At 39.4% G+C, this 12,227-nt stretch overlaps 1 protein-coding gene across 5 annotated transcripts in view; it reads left to right on the top strand.

Annotated features, from left to right (window-relative positions):
• The window catches only part of HERC1 (HECT and RLD domain containing E3 ubiquitin protein ligase family member 1), an 83,296-nt gene that overhangs the window by 64,683 nt on the left and 6,386 nt on the right, over nucleotides 1-12,227 (top strand). For all 5 annotated transcript variants that reach the window (XM_084213864.1, XM_084213862.1, XM_084213863.1 and 2 more), the window contains exons 53-69: nucleotides 921-1,048; nucleotides 1,606-1,806; nucleotides 2,622-2,752; nucleotides 3,700-3,899; nucleotides 4,372-4,486; nucleotides 5,022-5,168; nucleotides 5,689-5,790; nucleotides 5,932-6,105; nucleotides 6,364-6,657; nucleotides 7,327-7,392; nucleotides 7,514-7,639; nucleotides 8,064-8,202; nucleotides 8,678-8,859; nucleotides 9,456-9,611; nucleotides 10,117-10,239; nucleotides 10,813-10,915; nucleotides 11,606-11,775. In XM_084213864.1, the coding sequence (XP_084069990.1) occupies nucleotides 921-1,048; nucleotides 1,606-1,806; nucleotides 2,622-2,752; nucleotides 3,700-3,899; nucleotides 4,372-4,486; nucleotides 5,022-5,168; nucleotides 5,689-5,790; nucleotides 5,932-6,105; nucleotides 6,364-6,657; nucleotides 7,327-7,392; nucleotides 7,514-7,639; nucleotides 8,064-8,202; nucleotides 8,678-8,859; nucleotides 9,456-9,611; nucleotides 10,117-10,239; nucleotides 10,813-10,915; nucleotides 11,606-11,775 (2,557 nt within the window). The remainder of the gene's footprint in view (nucleotides 1-920; nucleotides 1,049-1,605; nucleotides 1,807-2,621; nucleotides 2,753-3,699; nucleotides 3,900-4,371; nucleotides 4,487-5,021; nucleotides 5,169-5,688; nucleotides 5,791-5,931; nucleotides 6,106-6,363; nucleotides 6,658-7,326; nucleotides 7,393-7,513; nucleotides 7,640-8,063; nucleotides 8,203-8,677; nucleotides 8,860-9,455; nucleotides 9,612-10,116; nucleotides 10,240-10,812; nucleotides 10,916-11,605; nucleotides 11,776-12,227) is intronic.

Here is a 12,227-nt window from a genome sequence, read left to right as displayed (position 1 = left end):
AATTGATATAAGGAGACATGGGTAAAATAAAAATGGTATGGGGCTGTCATGTAGCAGAAAAGTGAATATCCCTTCACTGGGTTCCAGTGGACAGCTCCAGCGTATAACATGATTATTGCAAGTCATTGATTCAAGTGTGAAAAAATAATTCTGACTTGTGAGATACAGGATCTAAATGTAATTCTACATGAGCATCTTGGAAGTACTTTTTTTGTCATTTGGGTGTGTCCAGAAAAGAAGAAAGCAAAAGGAAAGATTAAAATCTAATTCTTTAGTGAAGCGTAGTTGAACTTGGAAGAATGAAGGAGCAGTAGTGAACTACTAGGTTGTTTTGTGACAATTTTTAGTGGTTGGCTTGGTTCTTGTTTGCTTGCTGGTGTTAGGTGTGGCCTTAAAAGAAACAACCAGAATGATATAACAGTATTATATCCTTCATTGCTCTGGTACTAAAAGCAGTAAAAAAATGTTGGCAATTGAAGTTATCTGTGGCCCTGTTACAGTTAGGCAAAGCAGACTTTAAAATGGAATTTTAGAATAGTGTAACAAGATTGTAACAGGAGGAAGACTTTAAAGTAGAATTGATAGTAAGATGTGGGTCTTTTATTTCTTGTCCGTGCTATTGTTTCATTTCATGACCCAGAAAATTTTGCCTTCATTGAAGATGTTAAATTTGAGATTAAATAGGTAAAGAATTTCCATATGAAACATTATTTGAAATTTCTGGGAAATAAGTAGTATCTCATTCTGTAATTCGAAGTGGTTTTAGAGGGAATGTAGTACTCTAAGCAGAAAAATGTTTTATGTAAATCTGCTGCAATGGCAGGACTCGAGGTTCTAGCATGGATATTTTATGAGTTCTAGGTTTTCCTGTCTGCTTAAAGGAAATGCCCTCTTAACTTCATTCTTTTATTCTATAACAGAGAGGGTGACTCTGAAGAAGGTCTGGGGTCACCCAGTGACCTTAGTTTATCTCTTGTCTGTTGGAGTGTCAGTGGCAAGTACCTGGCTGGAGCTACAGAAAAGATGGTGAACATCTGGCAAGTCAATGGTATGTCCTGAGTTGCCTGTGGCTGCTTCCTGGTCCAGCATATAGAAGTATGGGGAGCTGCTAAGTTACTGCATGTTTGTTTACCCCAGTGTTTAACTGGCCAGTTTAAATGCCTACCATCTCTCACAGTATCTTGTGAACATGTTTAATTTGAGAAAGGCACTAACCCCAAGTGGATATATGATACACATCTTCGAGAGGAAGACTTTTAATCCCTGTAATTTGTAAACTTTGTTCTGTTGCTTTGCACTTACAAAAGTCACCAGTTACTGTGCCTATGGTAAAAGATAGTCCCCAAGGAAAGTATAAATGTTCTGGGTACTGAAGAATTCAGCTTCCTTCCTTAACAAAGCTAAATTGAATGATACATGAGATTTGTTGCCTAGATTTTGTGTCTGCATTGATTAGTAAACCATTGCTTTGTATTCTTGTAATTTAGGTGAGTTTGTAGTATGTCCTAGCTCTCAATAAAATCTCTTGATTTTTTTTTTCCCCCCCATGGAAAGTATTACTGTTTTCTTTATGAAGTAGTTTTAGCAGACTTTTTGATCTCCTAGGAGGAAAAGGCTTATTAGATCTTCAGTCTCACTGGGTATCAGCTCTAGCCTGGGCAGAAGAAGGGCCAGCTGCAGCATGGACAGGAGATGCTCCAGAATTGTTGTTAATTGGGCGCATGGATGGATCTCTGGCACTTATTGAAGTTGTGGATATTTCAGCCATGCAGCGTCTGGAACTGGAACACTGCTACAGAAAGGATGGTAAGAGACTGCATCAGTATTTGAAATTAAAATTGTGAACAGACTCCCACTTTTTATTGAGGAAGTATATAATTTTCGGTTATTGTTCATGGGATATGATTGCTGGTTCACGGGAGGAGAAAAGTCCGTGGGATCTTTATCTGCACCCTGATTGCCCCACAGCAGAGGCAAACAGTGGGTAGTAATCTAGTAAAATCGTGCTATTCCTTGCCTTTGTGGACAAACAGAAGCAATCCCCTGCAGGGTCTGCTCTGTCTGCAAATGGCCTCCAGAATGTCATTTGAATACCTCAATGATTGCCATTTTTCCTTTAGAGCTTCAGTCCCAAAGGACATCAAGGAGCAGACTTTTGGTAGTATTGTGTGGCTTTGCATCTGGCTTCTTCAGGAAGCCTTACAGATACTTTTTGGCAGAATCAAGTGAAGCAGTATCTACTTGCTAGGGGAGGCAAGTTGTTTTCACAGCATTTTTAGAAGCCTATCTCAGATACATGTATAAGATTCAGTCTACCCTTTTTCTTTTACCTTGTATAGTTCTTTTCACTATACTAGGAATATAAATTCAGTTATTTTCATGAAAAGAAGAATGAGAAAACTAGTGCAAAATAATCTCAACAGCTGTCTTTAGTGAAACTTAGTTTTATCTTTATCATATGAGTTCGGGAAAATTTTCAGACCAGAATATGTTAAGTGATCTTGGTGGTGGTGGACGTTGTTATGCACTTCATAGTTTAGACAACTGCACTGCAAAAACCCCTTTGGTGAGGATGAAGTTCAGTTTAGTTCAATGAGTGTTTGTGTTGTCTGTTCATGCAGTGTCTGTCACATGCCTGGCCTGGTTCAGTGAAGACAGACCATTTGCTGTTGGCTATTCAGATGGAAAATTGCTCCTAGGAACAAAGGAGCCAGCTGAGAAAGGAGGAGTCATTCTCATTGATGCACATAAGGTAGAGCTGGTCTTTCTTAAACTAATGTTGACTTTTTGTAGGTAAAAACTTTATTTGTAGGTAAAATCTGTTCAAGCTGTTCTCTCTATTTGAAAGCTATTTGTAAAGACAAGTGTATGTTACTTTAAAAATTCACACCTATTTCTGATACACATATTAACATAATGTACTCTAAAGGAACAGTCTACCAAATGTAAAAAAAGAAAAGGAAAGATAAACTTGATACCCTCTTTGCTATCAGACACTGTGGAGTGTATGTACACACAGTGATGGAAGTGAATTAAGCACACAGCTGTGCATTGACTGGATTCAAAGACTAATTGTTTTACTTGGTAAGAGTACTCATAGTAAATTTAAATTTTGATTATGTCACATGTTTTTGTTTAGCTTCCTGTGCAAAGCAAAAGATTTTTTTTCTAAATATGCAGTTGCAAAGGTTTAGGACCTTTGCTTAGCCAGAATGTAATAATGAGTAATTAATAGTCCGATAATTATTTGTTAGGCTAAGAGCAGAATTCCTCAAATGTAGGTGTTGTAAGAGCATCTTAATTGCGTCCAAGAGCTGCTCTGGTTGTGTGAAGCAGGGCAGTCCCACACTGTGGCAATAAATCTGTACTTGCCTTCTTGCTATGGGCTGTGTTCCTTTCCAACCTCAGACTCAAAGCTATTTCTGGGGAAAAATAATCAAGAACAGTTTTCAGTAAAAAAACCCCATCTTTTTCTATGTTTCCCATTTAGTTTCTCTCAAAATACTTTTTGAAGTCTTTTTAATTTGATAGTTCTGAAATGTAACATTATGACTTTATAATTGCAACTCACTATCTGTGATTTATATGAGAAGTAGTTTTGATATTAGTAATTAAAAGTAACATTAGCTCTGAGAGTTAAATTTCCTCCTCATTACTGTGTTACTTCATAGCAACTTTTCATTGTTTTAAATCCAACAGGATACGATTGTTAGTATGAAGTGGGATCCAACTGGTAAGATTCTACTGACTTGTGCCAAAGAGGAAACAGTGAAGCTCTGGGGGTGTCTGGGAGGGTGCTGGAGGCGCCTGCACTCCCTGTCCCACCCAGCCCTGGTGAATGGCATTGCTTGGTGTGCTCTGCCAGGGAAAGGACCCAAGGCCCAGCTCCTCTTAGCTACGTGAGTCATTGCTTTGGTGTTGTTTCTGTAGGTCTTTTGCAGGAGTTTTCTACCAGTCTGTAGTTTCAGTAGCAAAGAAAAGGGTTTGGTTTTTTTTAAAAATAATATTCCTTCAATAAGTTACTTTTCATGAGATTCGTGAAGTTCCAGAATTCAAACAAAAAGAGCGCCCGAGATTGTGTTACCAGCTGTTTTCTCCATGACCCGTGGGTGCTAGTCCTGCTTGGAATTTTTTTGCTTCATCCAAATTTTTTTTCTGAGAATATGTTGTTAGTAGAAATAGAAAAGCTACAGTGTGTGAGGAATAGGAAAAAATGCATTTGCCTATTGGGAGCAGGCCCTTCTGCTTTAGATTGATTGATGCAATGTGGTTCTATAGGAAGGTTGTGAAGACTACTGGTATATAAGTTAATTCCAGACCCCTGATATTTTGTTAGTTAATATCTTTACTTTGTTTTTCTACATGCTTTAGGGGATGCCACAATGGTTTGGTGTGTGTCTGGACTGTTCCCCAGGACATAATAATCACATTGCAGTCCAGCTCAGCTTGCTCAGAAGGATGGTGGGAACAAGACACAAGTGCCAAGGTAAAAGGACGAAACTTGGTGTGTAAGAAATTCTCTTTGCTTGTTGTGAAGTTGAAAGAGGAGAAGAATATGAGCAAGTTACTTGAATCTCAAAGTTTCCTGAGAGAAGAAATTTGGTAAAAAAAGTTTACACTGCATTTGTGTATGTCTAGGCAGTTTCAGAACAGGAAATTGAAACATTTATTTACGATTAAGGCTGCAGATTATATTTTGGTCTGTTTTCTTTCCTTTAAAAGTTGATCATTTTATCCTAAAATTTAGTGAGAGTTCAAAGTTTTTTGTAGATAAAGAGTGAAGATTATTTTCACCTACATAAATTGCAATGTGATCTTTGATGTTGATGGCTTTTTGTAAGGGGAAGAAAGCTGATAATGTGATCAAGTTATCTATAAAATATTGTCATGGGCCTGGGTGTTTTAAAATTATTTAGTGGAACTTTGTGTAATCAGTATTTATTGCAGAATACAGACATATCATGCTGCTCCCTTTCCTGGAAGTAGTGCAGTGTTCCCTAAGTGTGTGTGATCGCTTGCAGGATGGATACAGGAATGCAGTGGAAGTGAAGTGTGTGTTCCAGCTGAGAGGACACATCACTCCTGTCCGCACTGTTGCTTTCAGTCCTGATGGGCTGGCATTGGTGTCCGGGGGCCTTGGTGGCCTCATGAATATTTGGTCTTTACGGGTAAGATCATCTTCGGTGTGGCTTGATTCTCATTCTTAGTAACAGTATCTGAACTGGGCAAGGTATCAGACCAACTTCCAACTCACCACATGTTAGATACATTAGAGAAAGTGTGGTGTAAAATAGTGTTATAACATCATAAATAATAAAATATAAATTGAAATTGTACTTAGCGTTAAAGTCCTTTATGTTTATGGTTCAGTATTGATTGATTCTGTTGGGTTGGTCATGTTAGTTAGGCTTTGCAGAACCAGCTGCTTTTGTTATAATTAAGAACAATATTCTCTTATTTTGAGGACTCTAAAGAGCTATATAATGTGGATTATTAAACACTTTTAAATCCTTAGTTATATTATCTCCTTAATATGATAAAAATGAGGATTTCTGCTCTTAGGTTAAGCAGTTCAGTTTTTAAGTAGTAATTGAAAGCTTGTGAGAATATCATCCCTTAGGAATGTGTATGCACTTGAACAGAACTGTAGCTCTTTTTGCACTTGACTCCAACCCCTTCTCTCCCCAGGACGGTTCAGTGTTGCAGAGTGTTGTGATAGGGTCTGGAGCTATCCAGACTGCCGTGTGGATCCCTGAGGTTGGAGTTGCTGCCTGCTCTAACAGATCAAAGGTGAGACAGAAATGTTTGAACCTGTGTGTTTTCTGGCCCCTGTGGAAAGCAAGATGGTTGGTGATAAATCAGTGGAGCTGAATGATCCTGCTATGTGAATTTTTAATTTCTAATGTGACTAACGTGACTGCTGTTGAACAGGACGTGTTGGTGGTGAACTGCACCTCGGAGTGGATCTCTTCCAATCACGTGCTGGCGACGTGCAGGACTGCGCTGAAGCAGCAGGGAGTTCTGGGCTTGAACATGGCGCCGTGCATGCGCGCCTTCCTGGAGCGCCTGCCCGTGATGCTGCAGGAGCAGTACGCCTATGAAAAGGTAGGAGAAATGCATATGTTCCTTAGCATTCATGGCTGACAAGAGTTCACTGTTCAGATCTCAGCTGGTTTCAGTCTTCCACTATCTTTCACTATTCTCAAAGCTAGTAGTCTTCTGATTTGAAAATATTTAAAATATTAGAAAAACTTTATTTAAGCATTGGAGGAAGGTACTTTTCTATAGGACTAGCTTTTAAGGACTTGTTTGAAGTGATTGGTGTATGTTTCTAATTCCCTTTTCCTCCCTGCTGCCCTGCAGCCCCACGTGGTGTGTGGGGACCAGCTGGTTCACAGCCCTTACATGCAGTGCTTGGCATCCCTGGCCGTGGGGCTGCACCTGGACCAGCTGCTCTGCAACCCCCCCGTGCCCCCTCACCACCAGAGCTGCCTACCTGACCCCTCTGCCTGGAACCCCACGGAATGGGCCTGGCTGGAGTGCTTCTCCACTACCATAAAAGCTGCTGAAGCCCTGGCCAAGGGGGCTCAGTTCCCAGAGTCCTTCAGTGTCCCAGACCTGGAGCCTGTTCCAGAGGATGAACTTACTCTCCTGATGGTAAAAGTTGATTCTTGTCTTAACAGCCCAGTGTGTTGTTACTGAGCACACAGTATGGTGCAGTGAAATCTCTGAACTGTAAACATTTATATTTAGTAACATAAGCACCAGCAGTAAGTTTATTTTTTAATTAACTGGTTAGAATATACTGTTAAGATTGCTCTTTGTGTTTGTGTGTGTAATGAGTGCAAGTCAGTTGCACATTAAAATACAAAACAACCCAAAACTGTGACAGTAATTTTCATGTGTGATAGGAAGAAATGTAGAGCTTTATAGTGCTATTTTAAGAGTAACATATTGTCACATTCTCACACTGAATTATTTTGCTAGTGTCAATTTTCTTCATGACTTGTTATGTAAACCAAACCAGAAATTTTTTATTATTAATTTTTTATAAGCAAGCTTATAACATTTCAAGCCAGTGTTTGCAACTGAAACTTCAAAAAGCCCTATGCATCAGTAAGTAGAAAAAGAGTACTTCATCATGAATTTAGTTTTTCTTTCATTGATTTGGTTCGCAAGTCGTGGATAACAGTGTCCTTGCTAGTCTGCATGCATTTTTGTTTAGAATAGTTTAAATATTGTTCTTAGGAAAATATATATTGTATAACAGAAAAAGAATGTGCATCTCTTGTGCTGAACATGGTAAATGTGGCTTTTGCTATGTAGGATAACAGCAAGTGGATCAATGGCATGGATGAACAGATCATGTCTTGGGCAACATCAAGGCCAGAGGTCAGTAAAATTGATGGTTTGGAGGGTTTGCGATGTTTTGGAGGGGTTTTTATTCTTTTGAAACGTGGCAAGCTGTTGAAAGCGCACTTGTTCTAAAGCCTTCTTTCATGCTCTTCCCTAGGATTGGCACTTAGGAGGCAAATGTGACGTGTACCTGTGGGGAGCAGGGCGGCATGGGCAGCTGGCAGAGGCTGGCAGAAATGTCATGATCCCAGTGGCAGCGCCTTCATTCTCCCAGGCCCAGCAGGTGATCACTTAGAACCAGTCATGAGTTCATCATTTGCCATCTGTTGTTTGTACAGCTTGTCAAAATCCCTCTCTAAATGTCTTTTCAATGTGTTGTTTGAATTAACTCTAAGTATCTCAAGACATAGGTTTCACTAGAAAGGAAATCTTAAATTATTTAACAAATTCAAACCAAGAAGCCACTGAAATCTGACAACACAGAATTATTTTTATATGAGCATGATTTTAAAATATCTTGGCAACTTTCACATCATACGTGTGGCAGTTAGGCTTTCTGAAATAGCATTGACTGAATGGAATATTGTCTTGATATAATTGCAAAGAAAACAAGTTAAAAGGAAATGCTGCACTGTAATGCAAGTATTGCAATGTTGCTGCATTTAGCATTTACTTTATTAACATTCTTTCATGTCTTTCTAACCTAGGTGGTTTGTGGTCAGAATTGCACTTTTGTCATCCAAGCCAATGGCACAGTTTTGGCTTGTGGTGAAGGGAGCTATGGGCGACTGGGACAAGGAAATTCTGATGATCTTCATGTCTTAACTGTCATTTCAGCACTGCAAGGTAAAACTGTTGTATTTGGGAGGAATCCAGTGGTGGAGCATAAATAAGCATTTCGGTAGTTAGTATAATTGTTTCTAACAAAACAATTCTGATGCTCTTTTGCAGATATACTCATTAAAATATTGTAGTTTCTAATTTAAAATTTGAACAAATAAGCAAGATCTTCATATTTCCTTAAGATTTAAATAGTATGTTAAAATTCTTTAATTTTAAGAAGGCTTCAGGGAAAACTGTCTGTTCAAATTAGGAACATTTAATTTCAGTACTAATGGCAGGACAGAAGCGTAAGTTCTCTATAAGAAAACAAAGATTTTGTTTGAATTAAAAGTACATTAATTGCTATGAAAAGAAGCTTCACTGCGGTTTGTTCCTTTCCCCAGACCTAATTGGATGCCACAAAGCACCTATGGATAAATGTACGTGAGAGTTTCCTCTAGGCGATGCTAAGCTTTGTTTTCTCCCTTGTCTTTGCTAGGCTTTGTTGTGACGCAGCTGGTGACCTCCTGTGGGTCTGATGGACATTCCATGGCTTTGACAGAAAGCGGGGAAGTCTTCAGCTGGGGAGACGGGGACTATGGCAAGCTGGGCCACGGCAACAGCGACAGGCAGCGCAGGCCTCGGCAGATTGAGGCTCTGCAGGGAGAAGAAGTTGTACAGGTTTCAAAATATTTCTTTCTCCTTCCAGCTGCAGGCCTGGGAACCCAGTGAACTGCATGAAAACAGGCAACTTTGGAATTCTCTGGGCTTTATGAACCAGGGTGGTCGTTTCCAGTTAAAAGATGTTAATACCAGAGATGTACTAATCAGCAGTTTGTATTGGAGAGGACTAAAAATAGGGCATGGAAGAAAGGGGTGATTTAAAGATTATCAAAATGCTGACATGATTTTCTAAGTTTCTCTTCATCGTTGTCAGGTGACTTTGACTACAAAACTGGTCACCAAGACCTCCTCTTAAGTACTAACAATGCACATATTTGCTTTTGACTGGAGGTTTCTATATAAAAATTCAGGTAATCACACAGCAAATTCTTCATTCAAATATCCTCCAGTCCCCCTCCATAGCATTGCCACTGAAGAGAGTTAAGAGATGAGTTGCTGGAGAAATCATTAATACTAAAATGTCTGTATTTTAGCTCTTTAAAAAGGAATATGGTTTAGGGTCAAGAAAGGTATTACATATGTACATGTAATATAAACTTCAATATAACTTCCAGGTATAAAACGTGTAAAAATAATGCTTATTTTACTTCTAGATGTCATGTGGCTTCAAGCACTCAGCTGTAGTGACGGCAGATGGCAAACTTTTTACATTTGGAAATGGTGATTATGGTCGATTGGGGCTTGGAAATACTTCCAATAAGAAACTTCCAGAAAGAGTGACGGCGCTGGAAGGTTATCAGATTGGCCAGGCATGGTTTATCTAAAATTAGCATTGTATATTAGTTTAAAGCTTGTGTTTCTAGCATACTTAAGTGTTCAATTGTGGTTTTTAACCTTGCCTTTTATTTTGATTATGATAGCAGAATTTGAGTATGCATGATTTTTTAAATACTTACTTTCCTGAGCCTTTTGATCATCTTTGTGCAAAACTGCCTATGTTTTCAACATTTCAAGATTTAGGCATTTTTAAGCATGAATTAATGAGATTTTTTTCTATTTTTAAGCAGGGATCATGTGTGCCATAATACCATCCTTTGGTTCTATGAGCTGAGAGGAAGCAAGTGTTGATAAAACACTGCTGTATTTTTTCAGTCCTAAGGCTCTTTAAGACACTCTAATATGCAGTGGAAGTTGTTGTGGTTTTCCAGGGATAGTTAATTTTTAAATCACAGTTTTTCTTCTTAAAGGTAGCTGGTATGTTTGAGTTAGTAAGTCAGCAAAAGCAGTGGTAATGACATTTTATCTCTCACCCAGGTTGCCTGTGGCCTCAATCACACTGTGGCCGTGTCAGCAGATGGCTCAATGGTTTGGGCTTTTGGAGATGGAGATTATGGTAAACTTGGTTTGGGAAATTCTACTGCAAAGTCCTCACCACAGGTTAGATTCCCGAGGAAATGTTCTTTGCATAAACTTTTAGTCCTCTTAAAGATGTTGCACAGTGTTGAGAGTGTGATTTCCAGATGTTATTAATTCCATGCTGTTGTTACACAATCTGGCACAAATAATTCTGATGATGCATTATGCTGAGCCTGGTACCCTCAAGAATTTAGTGTACCTCATAGTGACTGTGTCCTAGTAGCAGTACAAATAGTCAAAATCTGAGGCTTATCTTAGAGAAAAGAGATTTCTTCTTTTGGAAACTGCGGGAGGAGGTTGTTTCCACCCCCATCTACTTCTTCCCATGCCACTCCCCCTCACTCCCAGGAAAAATAGGTATTTTGAATCATCGTACATAGAGTAAGGTGTTCATTCCATGGAAAAAAAATATGTTTCAGTTTCCTGTACTAATTTCCAAGTGTTAAGTAAAATAATCCTGCAATGTGTATGCTGCACAGTGGGAATAAAAAAATTTTTTTTTTGGAAGCAGGAGTTACAGATTGAATTTGTGTTCGCTTTCTGTTTATAGACTTGTAATACTACAGCTTGTTTTCCTTTCACTTTACCCCATAGAAAGTGGATATTCTTTGTGGAATTGGAATAAAAAAAGTCGCCTGTGGAACTCAGTTCTCGGTTGCGCTGACAAAAGATGGTCATGTGTATACTTTTGGCCAAGGTAAGACAAACTGCTCTTTTGACATTTCCATTTTTAGGCTTGTGTAAATTGAAGGTAAAAAGGAAGAATATTAAGACATATTTCTAAGACTGATCTAATGCTATTTTTTAGAAACATCTTGCCCTAATGTAAATTTTGAAACTTGAACAATGCAATTTTGACATACACCTGAAATCCAGATTTGTAGCTTTGTCTAGTTTGATCTCAGAACACCTTTCATTTTACTATTTTACTTCCTGAAGAGCATTTTCCTAGAACTTCATTGAATTTCACACATCCAAAAACATTGGGTTGCTTCAAAGTTTATGCTGTCTAAATAATACTTCCACACATTTAACAGTCTGGGCAGGAGAATTTCCATGTACACTGAATGAAACATGCAGAAACTTCTGAAGTCAGTTAATTCATGTTTGTTATGAACCCATGCATTTAGATCTAGAGGCCTTGGTTTAGTAGAATTTGGTCTTGTTTCTGACTGACCGTGGATAAACAGCTTTAGCAGTGTAAATGAGCACTGCAGGCAGCCCTAGTTTGCAGGGAACACCATGCCCTTTGTCGTCCCTAGGGGTTCCCCCTGTGTCCCAGCCCCAGGACTGTACAGATCTGTTCTCTGTCCCTCCCCTGCTTGTGCTTGTAATGAAATTCCCCGGAGTGCCGCTTGCTCCTGGAGCCTGCTGCTTGCCCTTGCAGATCGCCTGATTGGGCTGCCCGAGGGCCGCGCCCGCAACCACAACCGGCCGCAGCAGGTGCCGCTGCTGGCCGGGGTCTTCATCGAGGACATCGCCGTGGGCGCCGAGCACACGCTGGCCCTGTCCTCCACAGGGGACGTCTATGCCTGGGGAAGCAACTCCGAAGGCCAGGTACATCCTGTTCTCTGCTCCTGACCTCCGGGAGCCTCCCTCCGCTGGCCCTCACCGCTGTGCTGGGCGTGGCTTCCCTTAGGTGGAAAAGAAAGCTTTGATTTTCCTTCCCTCCTTCACCCGACAGCATGATCGTGTTTTAGGTGATTTCCATTATTTTCTTGTTTACTCTCTGTGCTCTTCCATGGTACCAGTTTGGGAAAGCGCTCCAAACATGTTACCCAAATTACTCTAATTCAAGCTTTTTAAAAGAATTGCAGATTTTCTCTGAATTCTTAAGCTGTCACCTTTTCAACATAATTAAATTTATGATTGATGTCAATCAGATTTTTGAATTCTGTAGATACTTTCCATAATGAAAATATAAATGAACCTCTTTAAAGGAATGATTTTTTGAAGTCAGACAAAAGGTAGTAAATGAGAAATTCTCTTCCTTTACCACATACATTACT

The sequence above is a fragment of the Fringilla coelebs genome, assembly GCF_963513975.1.
Source record: "Fringilla coelebs genome assembly, chromosome: 12".
In the NCBI taxonomy this organism is placed as follows: Eukaryota; Metazoa; Chordata; class Aves; order Passeriformes; family Fringillidae; genus Fringilla; species Fringilla coelebs.
The sequence above is the reverse complement of the archived record's forward strand: the minus strand, read 5'-3'. Positions and strand labels throughout refer to the sequence as shown.